The 11,855-nt window shown below is 36.4% G+C and overlaps 2 protein-coding genes across 2 annotated transcripts in view; both read left to right on the forward strand.

Annotated features, from left to right (window-relative positions):
• LOC136827255 (ABC transporter F family member 4-like) overlaps positions 1-10,557 on the forward strand; it is a 20,538-nt gene extending 9,981 nt beyond the window's left edge. Inside the window, exons 2-3 of the mRNA XM_067085028.1 lie at positions 9,925-10,142; positions 10,260-10,557. Of these exons, the coding sequence (XP_066941129.1) occupies positions 9,925-10,142; positions 10,260-10,557 (516 nt within the window). The remainder of the gene's footprint in view (positions 1-9,924; positions 10,143-10,259) is intronic.
• Positions 10,558-10,649: 92 nt separating this feature from the next.
• On the forward strand, positions 10,650-11,145 carry LOC136827256 (ABC transporter F family member 4-like). The gene is made up of 2 exons (XM_067085029.1): positions 10,650-10,741; positions 10,860-11,145. The coding sequence occupies exons 1-2, from the start codon at positions 10,650-10,652 to the stop codon at positions 11,143-11,145; spliced, it is 378 nt and encodes a 125-aa protein (XP_066941130.1).
• Positions 11,146-11,855: the final 710 nt, after the last annotated feature.

An 11,855-nucleotide genomic window follows, 5' to 3' on the forward strand; every position in this document is an offset into this window, starting at 1 on the left:
ATCCTCATCTGTCTGTGGACGATAGGATAAACCTTTCGTTTCTGTTCGGAACAATGTAGAATTAAAACTTCAAGAAGAACAACAACTTCCTGGAGGAGTTCCTCTCCCCGTTAATGCTGCTTCTGGAAACCGATTTTGAAAAATGGTTGTAGATGACAGCTCTATTATAAGTTTGCGGGTTTACTGCCACTGAGACGAGTTTCTCTCCTGATTGAAATTACATCTCTCGGTTCTATTGTGCCTGAAGGAGACAGGTTCTATTGGAGTGCTTTTTTTTTTATTTATTATTATTATTCACTGTTCGTTGATGTAGACTTCTTCTTGCGGGGAACTGCGGTGTTGTGGGATTGTCTTTTTATTTTTATTTTTTTTTTTAGGTGTGAGGGTTTTAGGTATTGAAATTACTCGGTGATAGTGTCTGGGATAGGCATCTACGTTGGTTTTTTTTTTTTTGGTGGTTTTATTAACTATAAATATGTGTACTTATATATATATATATATATATATATATATATATATATATATTTATTTGTCTACTGTCTGTCTATCTATTATATATATATATATATATATATATATATATATATATATATAGATTTGTATGTATGTATATTACATGTATATATACATACACACATTATATATATATATATATATATATATATATATATATATATATATATATATATATATATATATATATATATATATATATATATATAAATTTCAGCGTTCGACTCTCCGACCGGCCAATGAAGAATTAGAGGAATTTATTTCTGGTGATAGAAATTCATTTCTCGTCATAATGTGGTTCGGATTCCACAATAAGCTGTAGGTCCCGTTGCTAGGTAACCAGTTGGTTCTTAGCCACGTAAAATAAATCTAATCCTTCGGGCCAGCCCTAGGAGAGCTGTTAATCAGCTCAGTGGTCTGGTTAAACTAAGATAGACTTAACTTTTCTGACTCATATCAGGATCGAACCCAGGTCTTTCAAGTTGAAATTTCTTATATGACTTGTGTGGCTTGGTTGGCAGTGGTCTCGTCTTTCAATTAAAAGACCTGGGTTCGATCCTGATGTGAGTCAGAAATTTATTTCTGTTCCTCACGTGATTGCTTGTTGATTATTTCTATCATATTTATATATGTTATACATACATACATCCATATATATATATATATATATATATATAGAATAAAAACTCTGAAAAAAAGAATAAAATCAATCAAGAAAAAAATTTACTCTTTCACAAAGGCCGACGTAAAGGGCAACGCAAAGCCTTACAAGAGAACAGGATATGGTAAAAAAAAAAACCTACCATATTTCAGTCTGTAGAATTAATTAAAAGTTCACTTTGTTCTTCAATTTCTCATTTCTGTGAAATAAGCTTTCAAAAAAAATTGTTTTGGGGAATAAAGTATTATAAACTTCATACTGATGTTTAGGCTAGTTTAAAAAAAAGAGAGAGAGAGAGATTAATAGACCATTAACTCGTTGTCTGGGCAACCGACAAGCAGAAATACGAAATTATCGAGCAGTTATCATTTTATGTTATTTTAAGAAGTTTACCGGTCAAGGATGATTAAATACACAGATTATATACCCCCGTAGTGGGGATAGTGCCAGCTTTACTTAAGGTTCTTCGCAGCGTGCCTTCCTCAGGCTCCTAGCTGCAACCTCTTTCGTTCCTTTTACTGTACCTCCTTTCATATTCTCTTTCTTCCATCTTACTTTCCTTAACCCTCTCCTAAATTGATTCATAGTGCTTTGAGGTTTTCCTCCTGTTACACCTTTCAGACCTGAATGACCTCTTTGGTCCCAGTGCCTGGCATTTGACCTAAGTTCTGTATTCAGTTCCATTCAGTTCAATTCAGTTCAGTTTACAGATTATGTATATATATATATATATATATATGTATGTATGTATGTATGAATGTGTGTATGAATGTATGCAGGTATGTATGTGTGTATGAGTGCATGGTAGACTGAACCCTTTTATCTATATCAGGATACTTTTCTTTTCGTTTTCAGAATCTTTTTTTTTTTTTTTTTTTTAGAATACGCAGGTCTTTCTGACTGTCGAAAAATCTAATGGAATCATTAGTTATTGGAAAATTTAACAAAAGAGAGGTAAAGGAATAAAGTAAGTGATTTAGCATTCGAAGATTTCTCTCTCTCTCTCTCTCTCTCTCTCTCTCTCTCTCTCTCTCTCTCTTGTGCCATTATTCCTCAAAAAAAAAAAAAATGTGTTTCAACATTCGCCCTTTTTCAGTCAACATTCACCCTTTCTCCTAAAAAAAAAAAAAAAACGTCAACATTCACCTTTCTTAAAACGCCTTAACCTCCTCTCTCTCTCTCTCTCTCTCTCTCTCTCTTGATGTGTTATTGCCATGCATTATTGTTCTAAAACAGTTTACAGTTAGTTTCCTCTCTGGCAGTCCGCTGGAACAACTAATCTGGGGACTGGAATTCCCTTAACAGATATCAACCTTTAAACTTTCACTTATTAAAAGCTGCCCAAATCTCTACATGCAAAAATATATTGTTACCCCTCTTAGGTACTGTTTCCAGACGAGAATCTGGCAACGCTGTAAGTTTGAGGGAACGGCCTTTTTTAGGTCATTGGACGAGGTCAGTCTTGATGACCTCAGGGGATGATAGATTAAGTTCTTCAACTACCGGTACCCCCTGGTTGGTTTGCAATAGGGTTATTGGGCTTGATATCTGCTTGTGATGTCATGGGGATGCTGAATTATAGATTCAGGGCCAGCGTGTAAATGTATATATACACATATATGTATGTATAGATACATACGATATATATCGATATATATATATATATATATATATATATATATATATATATATATATATATATATATTTATACACACATATATATATAATATATATGTGCATTTATATATATAAATATAAATATGAATATTGTATATGTATATATATATATATATATATATATATATATATATATATATATATATATATATATATATATATATATACACATACATACACACACACAGTATATAGCTATGCGTGTATGTGCGTGTATTAGAATCACTGGAATCACAACCAAGCGACACTTGACAAACTCATCAAACCAATTCAAATTATGGATATTTTCCATACCTCCCCACCATTACAAATCCCAGTCTACAGTCTCACAAGCCACAACTAAGTATACTCCACCAATAAAACATCCAAAATATTTGTTTATCGAGCAGAGATAAAACAGTAAACGTAACGAGTTTCAGATAAGTAGAGATTTTGCTAAGGCAGACTCTGCTTCTTCGATAATATGACCAGAGATGCAGAAGGAGGGGAGGTATGAGATATCTCGTCTTGAAATCAGTGAGGATTTTTAATTCCTTTATTCTTGGGGGTTAGGGGAAAAAAATGGAGGTGGAATCGTTTTAAAAAGTAAAGGAGTCGATGAAGAATATCGTTCTTCGAGGAGAAAGCAAAAGAGAAAGGAAGTGAAATGAGAGAAAGGAAGAGAAAGTCTATGAGTATATATGTAGTTTCAGCTTCTTTCTATTTAAGGGGATGAATTACTGAATTAACAATGAAAATAAAGAGATATAATAAGAAGGTATATATATAAATACGTAAATATACTGTACATATATACAGTATGAATATACACACACACACAATTAATTAACACACAATTACGTGTTGAACAGAAATATGTACTGCTGACTCACATCGGGATCGAACCCAGGTCTTTCAGTTGAAAGGCAAGGGCGCTACCAACTGAACCACGCGACTTGTCTGTGGTTCAGTTGGCAGCGCCTTGTTTTTCAATTGAGAGACCTGGATTCGGTCCTGATGTGAGTCTGAAATATATATATATATATATATATATATATATATATATATATATATATATATATATATATATATATATATATATATATATATATATTCATTCCATCGCGAAAATAAAAAAAGAAAAATAAGAGAACCCCGAAAAGCGCAGCCTTAAAGAAAGGCATGAAAGATGAACCCCGAATAAATGGGCAGGCACTGTTAAATGCGAGGGGCTAAAGGGTGTGAGGATGAACGTGTGTGCAATCAAAGGATAGAGAGAGAGAGAGAGAGAGAGAGAGAGAGAGAGAGAGAGAGAGAGAGAGAGAGAGGCAGGCGAGGAAGCAACACCTGGCTGCACTAATTGCACACCGCAACACCAATCAATATCTTAATGGACTCACTCATCCTCAGCAGCCGAGGCACACTCTCTCTCTCCCTCTCTCTCTCTCTCTCTCTCTCTCTCTCTCTCTTCCCCCTCCCATGCCTCGCTTTCCTCCCGCTCTAGATGGAGTTTGGAGGCTGGAAGGGGGGCCGGGCGTTCCCCCAGTGACTCCCTCCCCTAGTGGTCCCGTTGAGTGGAGGAAGGGGGCTGTTTCCCCCCCATCAAATGTTCCCGTACCCCCCAAGCAGGTGGCGCTACAGGTGGTCGCTCAACTCCCTGGGCTCTCTCTCTCTCTCTCTCTCTCTCTCTCTCTCTCTCTGCCTCTATCGTTCACGTTTAACTTGCTTTATATTCCAGCATAAATAAATTAAGAGAAAATATTCTTGCATTTTACTCTGATGCTCATATACTGAGTTAGGTCAAGTCTTCAATTCATCATACATTTTATTCATACACGATGGAAGAGACGATTTCTGATAACCATCATTCATCATTTTTCTCCTTTCTTCATTGTCATCATCATCATCATTATTATCCTCCTCACTCTCTTTTGTATTCTTGTTATTAATGTTATGATTGGTTTAGTATTGCTGTTTCCTGTTGTCTAATCAGGAATGCAATTGCTGTGTTTAGTATTTCAACTCAGGAGTGTCGTTCCGATGCTTATTATTTCAAGTCAGGAATGCAGTATTCCAATGTTTATAATTTGAAATCACGAATGCAATTCTTACGTTTATCATTTCAAATCAGGAATGCAATTCGTATGTTTAGTATGTAATATCAGGAATGCAATTCCTATGTTTATTATTTCAAATTAGGAATGCAGTTCCTTTGTTTATCGTTTCAAGTTAGGAATGCAGTTCGTATGTTTAGTATTTCAAATCAGGAATGCAATTCCTGTATTCAGTATTTCAAACCATGAATGCAGTTCCTATGTTTCTCATTTCAAATCAGGAATGCAATTCCTATGTTTAGTATTTAATGTCAGGAATGCAATTCCTCTGTTTATTATTTCAACTTTGGAATGCAGTTCCCATGTTTATCTTTTCAAGCAGGAATACAGTTCCTGTGTTGATTATTTCAAGTCAGGAATGCAATTCCTATGATATGAAATAGTGCATATCAGTGCATTGTTAAAACTGCATACCTTGCTGCATTTCTAAAACTGGATACTTTGCTGAAGTTTCGAAACTATGCATCACTGCGTTTTTAGAACTGTAAGCATTATATACTGCATTTTGAAAATTATGCATTGTTGCATTTTTAAAATCGTATTCTCTACTGCATCTTTGAAACTGTATACATTACTGGATTTTGAAAAAAACTGCATTACTGCGTTATTAAAACCCTGTGCATTGCTGCATTTTGAAAACTATGCATTAATGCATTTTTAGAACTGCATGCATTACAGTATTTTGAAAACTATGCATTACTGCATTTTGAAAACTGTGCATTACTGCATTTTGAAAACTGTATACATTACTGCATTTTAAAAACTATTCATTATTGCATTTTGAAAACTGCATTACTGAATTTTGAAAACTGTATGCATTACTGCATTTTTAGAATGGTTTGCATTACTGCATCTTTGAACCTGTATACGTTAATGGATTTTGAAAACTGTATGCATTAATGCATTTTTATGACCGTGTGCATCATTGCATTTTTGAAACTGCGCATTACTGCATTTTGAAAACTGTACATATTAATGCATTTTTAAAACTATGTGCATTACTGCATTTTGAAAACTATGCATTACTGGATTCTGAAAACTTGTGCATTACTGCATTTTGAAAACCATGCATTACTTCACTTTGAAAACTCTATATATTACTAAATTTTAAAACGGTGTGCATTACTGCATTTTGAAAACTATGCATTTCTGCATTTTGAAAACTATGCATGTCTGCATTTTGAAAACTGTGTGCATTACTGCATTTTAAACTGTAAACGTTACTTCTTTGTGATAACTGCATACATTACTGCATTTTCAAGACTGTATGCATTACTACCTTTTCAGGACTGTATGCATTACTGCATTTTCAAGATTGCATGCATTACTGCATTTTCAAGACTGCATGCATTACTGCATTTTCAAGACTATGCATTACTGCATTTTCAAGACTATGCATTACTGCATTTTCAAGACTGTATGCATTACTGCATTTTCAAGACTGCATGCATTACTGCATTTTCAAGCCTGCATTCATTACTGCATTTTCAAGACTGTATGCATTACTGCATTTTCAAGACTATGCATTACTGCATTTTCAAGACTGTATGCATTACTGCATTTTCAAGACTGCATGCATTACTGCATTTTCAAGACTGCGTTCATTACTGCATTTTCAAGACTGCATGCGTTACTGCATTTTCAAGACTTCATGCATTTGTGCATTTTAAAACTGCTCACGTTTATGTATTTTTGCCTAACTGTATACAAAAACGCATGCATAACTGTATACGTTCATTTTTTATTTGTTTTATTTCAGCACAAAATGATATTATGTAGTATTAATGTTATTTTTGGGGGTTTGCAAAATTGTCTAGTACAGGCAGGCTACAAGAGAGAGAGAGAGAGAGAGAGAGAGAGAGAGAGAGAGAGAGAGAGAGAGAGAGAGAGAGAGAGAGAGAGAGAGAGAGAGAGCAATTTTTACACGCGATGATATTATGTAGTATTCCTGTATTTTTGGGTTTTGCAAAATTGTTTAGTACATGCTACATAAGGTTTGTGATATATTTGTAGTAAAAGATTTTAGTGCTGGTACACACTAAGAGAGAGAGAGAGAGAGAGAGAGAGAGAGAGAGAGAGAGAGAGAGAGAGAGAGAGAGAGAGAGAGCAAGGATCGATTAACGGTCCTGATAAAGGATATCTCATTAATTCAGCCAATTTCGAACGTTTTTGAAAAAAAAGTTCAGATCTGTTCCCTTCTCGACTCGACCATACCGCTGTCTTAAAAAAAAGAGAGAGAGAGTTTAAGGAACCCCACCTAACCACCTCCCACCCCAACCTCCCTTAATGCGAAGGGCTCGGCTGAAACCATTAAAAGATCAGCAAGTATGCAAATTTTGGAAATTGCTTTTAAGGGGGCCAAGCATACTCTCGGTAGTCTGAAGATTGGCCTTCTGGCGGAGTTAATGAAGTCTCGGGGAGAAATTTGCTTTGGGGGGTCTTGGTTTCTTTAGCGAGTCTTAGAAAGGCGAGATTTCAGCGTCAGGTTTAGAGATCTCTGGGGCCTTAGGTTCTCTGTGTAAAGTGCTGAAGTTAACGCTAGAGAATCGCGAAAGTGTCGAAGTGAATGCTATAGAATCTCGAAAGCGCTCAAGTTAACGCTAGAGAATCATGGAAGTGTTGGAGTTAACGCTATACAATCTCGAGAGTGTCGACGTTAACACTATAGAATCACGAAAGTGTTGGAGTTAACGTTATAGAATCATGAAAGTGTTGGAGTTAACGCTAGAGAATCGTGAAAGTGTTGTTAACGCTAGAGAATTGTGAAAGTGTTGGAGTTAACGCTATAGAATCTAGAAAGTCTTGGAATGAACACTATAGAATCATGAAAGTGTTGGGGGTAACGCTATAGAATCACGAAAGTGTTGAGGCGAACGCTATAGAATCACGAAAGTGTTGAAGTTAATGTTATAGAATCATGAAAGTGTTGAAGTTAGCATTATAGAGTCTCGAAAGTGTTGGAGTTAACGCTATAGAATCGTGAAAGTGTTGGAGTTAACGCTATAGAATCTTGAAAGTGTTGAATTTAACGCTACAGAATCATAAAATTGTTGGAGTTAACGCTATAGAATCTTGAAAGTGTTGAAATGAGTGCTAGAGAATCATGAAAGTGTTGGAGTTAACGCTATAGAATTTAGAAAGTTCTGGATTTGACACTACAGAATTATGAAAGTGCTGGAGTAAACACTAAAGAATCATGAAAGTGTTGGAGTTAACGCTATAGAATCATGAAAGTGTTGCAGTTAGAATCATGAAAGTGTTTGAGTTAACGCCATAGAATCTAGAAAGTCTTTGAATTAAAGCTATAGAATCATGAAAATGTTGGAGTTAAACGCATAGAATCACGAAAGCGTTGAATTTAGCGCTATAACATCACGAAAGTGTTGAATTTAGCGCTATAGAATCACGAAAGTGTTGAAGTTAACATTGTAGAATCACGAAAGTGTTGAAGTTAACGCTATGGAATCTCGAAAGTGTTGCAGTAAACACAATAGAATCTAGGAAATGTTAAAGTGAACGATATAGAATCTCAAAAGTGTTGGAGTGAACGCTATAGAATCACGAAAGTGTTGAAGTGAATGCTATAGTATAAATAAGTGTTGAATGCTGTAGAATCACGAAAGTGTTAAGTTAATGCTCTAGAATCACGAAAGTGTTAAAGTGACTGCTATAGAATCACGAAAGTGTTGAAGTGAACGCTATAGAATCTCGAAAGTGTTGAAGTGAACGCTATAGGATCACGAAAGTGTTGGAATGAACGCTATAGGATCACGAAAGTGTTGAAATGAACGCTCTAGAATCTCGAAAGTGTTGAAATGAACGCTATAGAATCACGAAAGTTGAAGTGAACGCTATAGAATCTCGAAAGTGTTGAAGTTAACGCTACAGAATCACGAAAGTGTTGAAATTAATGCTATATAATTGAAGATCGAAAATCATGTTTAGTTTTTATGTGAACGAAGAAATCTGAAATATGACCTGACATTTATCAGAGATTAATGCAACTTGTTGTCACCCACCTCGTCATGATTCTTAGGTTCCCTCTGTATTGAGTTGGAGCTAACGCTGAAGAATCTGGATCGAAATCATGGTTATTTTTTACTTGAATGAAAAAATTTGAAGTATTGCAGCAGATGTTAATAAGTATAACATTACCGCTCCTTTCTAATGTCGTTATTTTTATCTCTTTCCTTCATTTTGATTTAATATCCACTCTTCAGGTAAGAGATGAAATAAATATACTAATATACAATACCTATAGACAGTTCATCACTAATCTGTCCATTAATGACATCAGTTTTCTCAAAACATATCGATTTCTTATTTGATAGATCACGCTCAGTCAGCCTGTGTGTGTGAGAGAAATATGTAGGAAAGCAATTTAAAAGCATTTCTTTTTAACTATATCAGAGGGAATCCGGTGCAGCACTCAGCGAACGAAAAAAAGTGAATTAATAAAAAAAAAATAGGAAACGTGACATTTCTGTTAGAAATGGAACCTGACAATTTTCAGTACAGGACATATATACACGTGTGTATATATGTATATATACATATATATATATATATATATATATATATATATATATATATATATATATATATATATATATATATATATATATATATATGTATGTATGTATGTGTGTGTTTGTGTGTGTATGTATGTATGTCTGTATGTATATATATATATATATATATATATATATATATATATATATATATATATATATATATATATATATTAACTCATTTTGATGTACAATCAACATGAACTACCCTTCAGTGAGGTTTCCCGTTCGAGAATCAGCCAGTGTTCAACCAGTCAGCTTCAACAATCCTTCACTGAGGGTTCCAGTTCGAAAATAACCATTATTCTGTCAGTCAACATCAACAATCAGCAATCCATCACTGAGGTTTCCTGTTCGAGAATCAACCAGTATTCAACCCATCAGGATCAATAAGCATTCGTTGAGGAGGAAAAAGAAGAAGACACAGGGGTCTCCATCCTAGAGACACAAGCCCTCTTCAAGCTAGCCTCATGGAATACAAAGTCCAGTCTCTCTCCTCGGAGCCACAATCTTCGAGGTCAGGCTGAAATCAAGATGAGCTTTCCAGTTCTCTTCCTGGAGAAGAAGAAGAAGAAGAAGAAGAAGAAGAAGAAGAAGAAGAAGAAGAAGAAGAAGACGACACAGGAGTCTCCATTCTAGAGATACAGGCCCTCTTCAAGCTAGCCTCATGGAATACAAGTCCAGTCTCTCTCCTCGGAGCCACAATCTTCGAGGTCAGGCTGAAATCAAGATGAACTTTCCAGTTCCCCTCCTGAAGAAGAAGAAGAAGAAGAAGAAGAAGAAGAAGAAGAAGAAGAAGAAGAAGAAGAAGAAGAAGAAGACACAGGAGTCTCCATCCTAGAGATAAAAGCCCTCTTCAAGCTAGCCTCATGGAATACAAAGTCCAGTCTCTCTCCTCGGAGCCACAATCTTCGAGGTCAGGCTGAAATCAAGATGAGCTTTCCAGTTCTCTTCCTGGAGAAGAAGAAGAAGAAGAAGAAGAAGAAGAAGAAGAAGAAGAAGAAGAAGAAGAAGAAGAAGACACAGGAGTCTCCATCCTAGAGATACAGTCCCTCTTCAAGCTAGCCTCTTGGAATGCAACGTCCAGTCTCTCTCCTCGGAGCCACAATCTTCGAGGTCAGGCTGAAATCAAGATGAGCTTTCCAGTTCTCTTCCTGGAGAAGAAGAAGAAGAAGAAGAAGAAGAAGAAGAAGAAGAAGAAGAAGAAGAAGAAGAAGACACAGGAGTCTCCATCCTAGAGATAAAAGCCCTCTTCAAGCTAGCCTCATGGAATACAAAGTCCAGTCTCTCTCCTCGGAGCCACAATCTTCGAGGTCAGGCTGAAATCAAGATGAGCTTTCCAGTTCTCTTCCTGGAGAAGAAGAAGAAGAAGAAGAAGAAGAAGAAGAAGAAGAAGAAGAAGAAGAAGAAGACACAGGAGTCTCCATCCTAGAGATACAGCCCCTCTTCAAGCTAGCCTCTTGGAATGCAACGTCCAGTCTCTCTCCTCGGAGCCACAATCTTCGAGGTCAGGCTGAAATCAAGATGAGCTTTCCAGTTCTCTTCCTGGAGAAGAAGAAGAAGAAGAAGAAGAAGAAGAAGAAGAAGAAGAAGAAGAAGAAGAAGAAGACACAGGAGTCTCCATCCTAGAGATACAGTCCCTCTTCAAGCTAGCCTCATGGAATACAAAGTCCAGTCTCTCTCCTCGGAGCCACAATCTTCGAGGTTAGTCTGAAATCAAGATGGGCTTTCCAGTTCTCTTCCTGGAGAAGAAGAAGAAGAAGAAGAAGAAGAAGAAGAAGAAGAAGAAGAAGAAGAAGAAGAAGAAGAAGAGAAGAAGAAGAAGACACAGGAGTCTCCATCCTAGAGATACAGTCCCTCTTCAAGCTAGCCCCTCGCGAGTTCGAATCTCCGACCGGCCAATGAAGAATAAGAGGAATTTATTTCTGGTGATAGAAATTCATTTCTCGCTATAATGTGGTTCGGATTCCACAATAAGCTGTAGGCCCCGTTGCTAGGTAACCAACTGGTTCTTAGCCACGTAAAATAAATCTAATCCTTCGGGCCAGCCCTAGGAGAGCTGTTAATCAGCTCAGTGGTCTGGTTAAACTAAGGTATACTTACTTTTTACAAACTAGCCTCTTGGAATGCAACGTCCAGTCTCTCTCCTCGGAGCCACAATCTTCGAGGTTAGTCTGAAATCAAGATGGGCTTTCCAGTCCTCTTCCTGGAGAAGAAGAAGAAGAAGAAGAAGAAGAAGAAGAAGAAGAAGAAGAAGAAGAAGAAGACACAGGAGTCTCCATCCTAGAGATGCAGGCCATAAGGTGCTGCCCGGATACTGATCTCTCATCTCGTAGGGT

This window comes from Macrobrachium rosenbergii, chromosome 41, assembly GCF_040412425.1.
Source record: "Macrobrachium rosenbergii isolate ZJJX-2024 chromosome 41, ASM4041242v1, whole genome shotgun sequence".
NCBI lineage: Eukaryota > Metazoa > Arthropoda > Malacostraca > Decapoda > Palaemonidae > Macrobrachium > Macrobrachium rosenbergii.

Bases quoted from the DNA above. Each gene is read 5' to 3' on its own strand.
- LOC136827256 (XM_067085029.1), top strand. From the start codon at position 10,650: ATGAGCTTTCCAGTTCTCTTCCTGGAGAAGAAGAAGAAGAAGAAGAAG. The intron at 10,742-10,859 runs GTCTCCATCCTA...TGAGCTTTCCAG, and splicing joins AAGAAGAAGAAGACACAGGA to TTCTCTTCCTGGAGAAGAAG.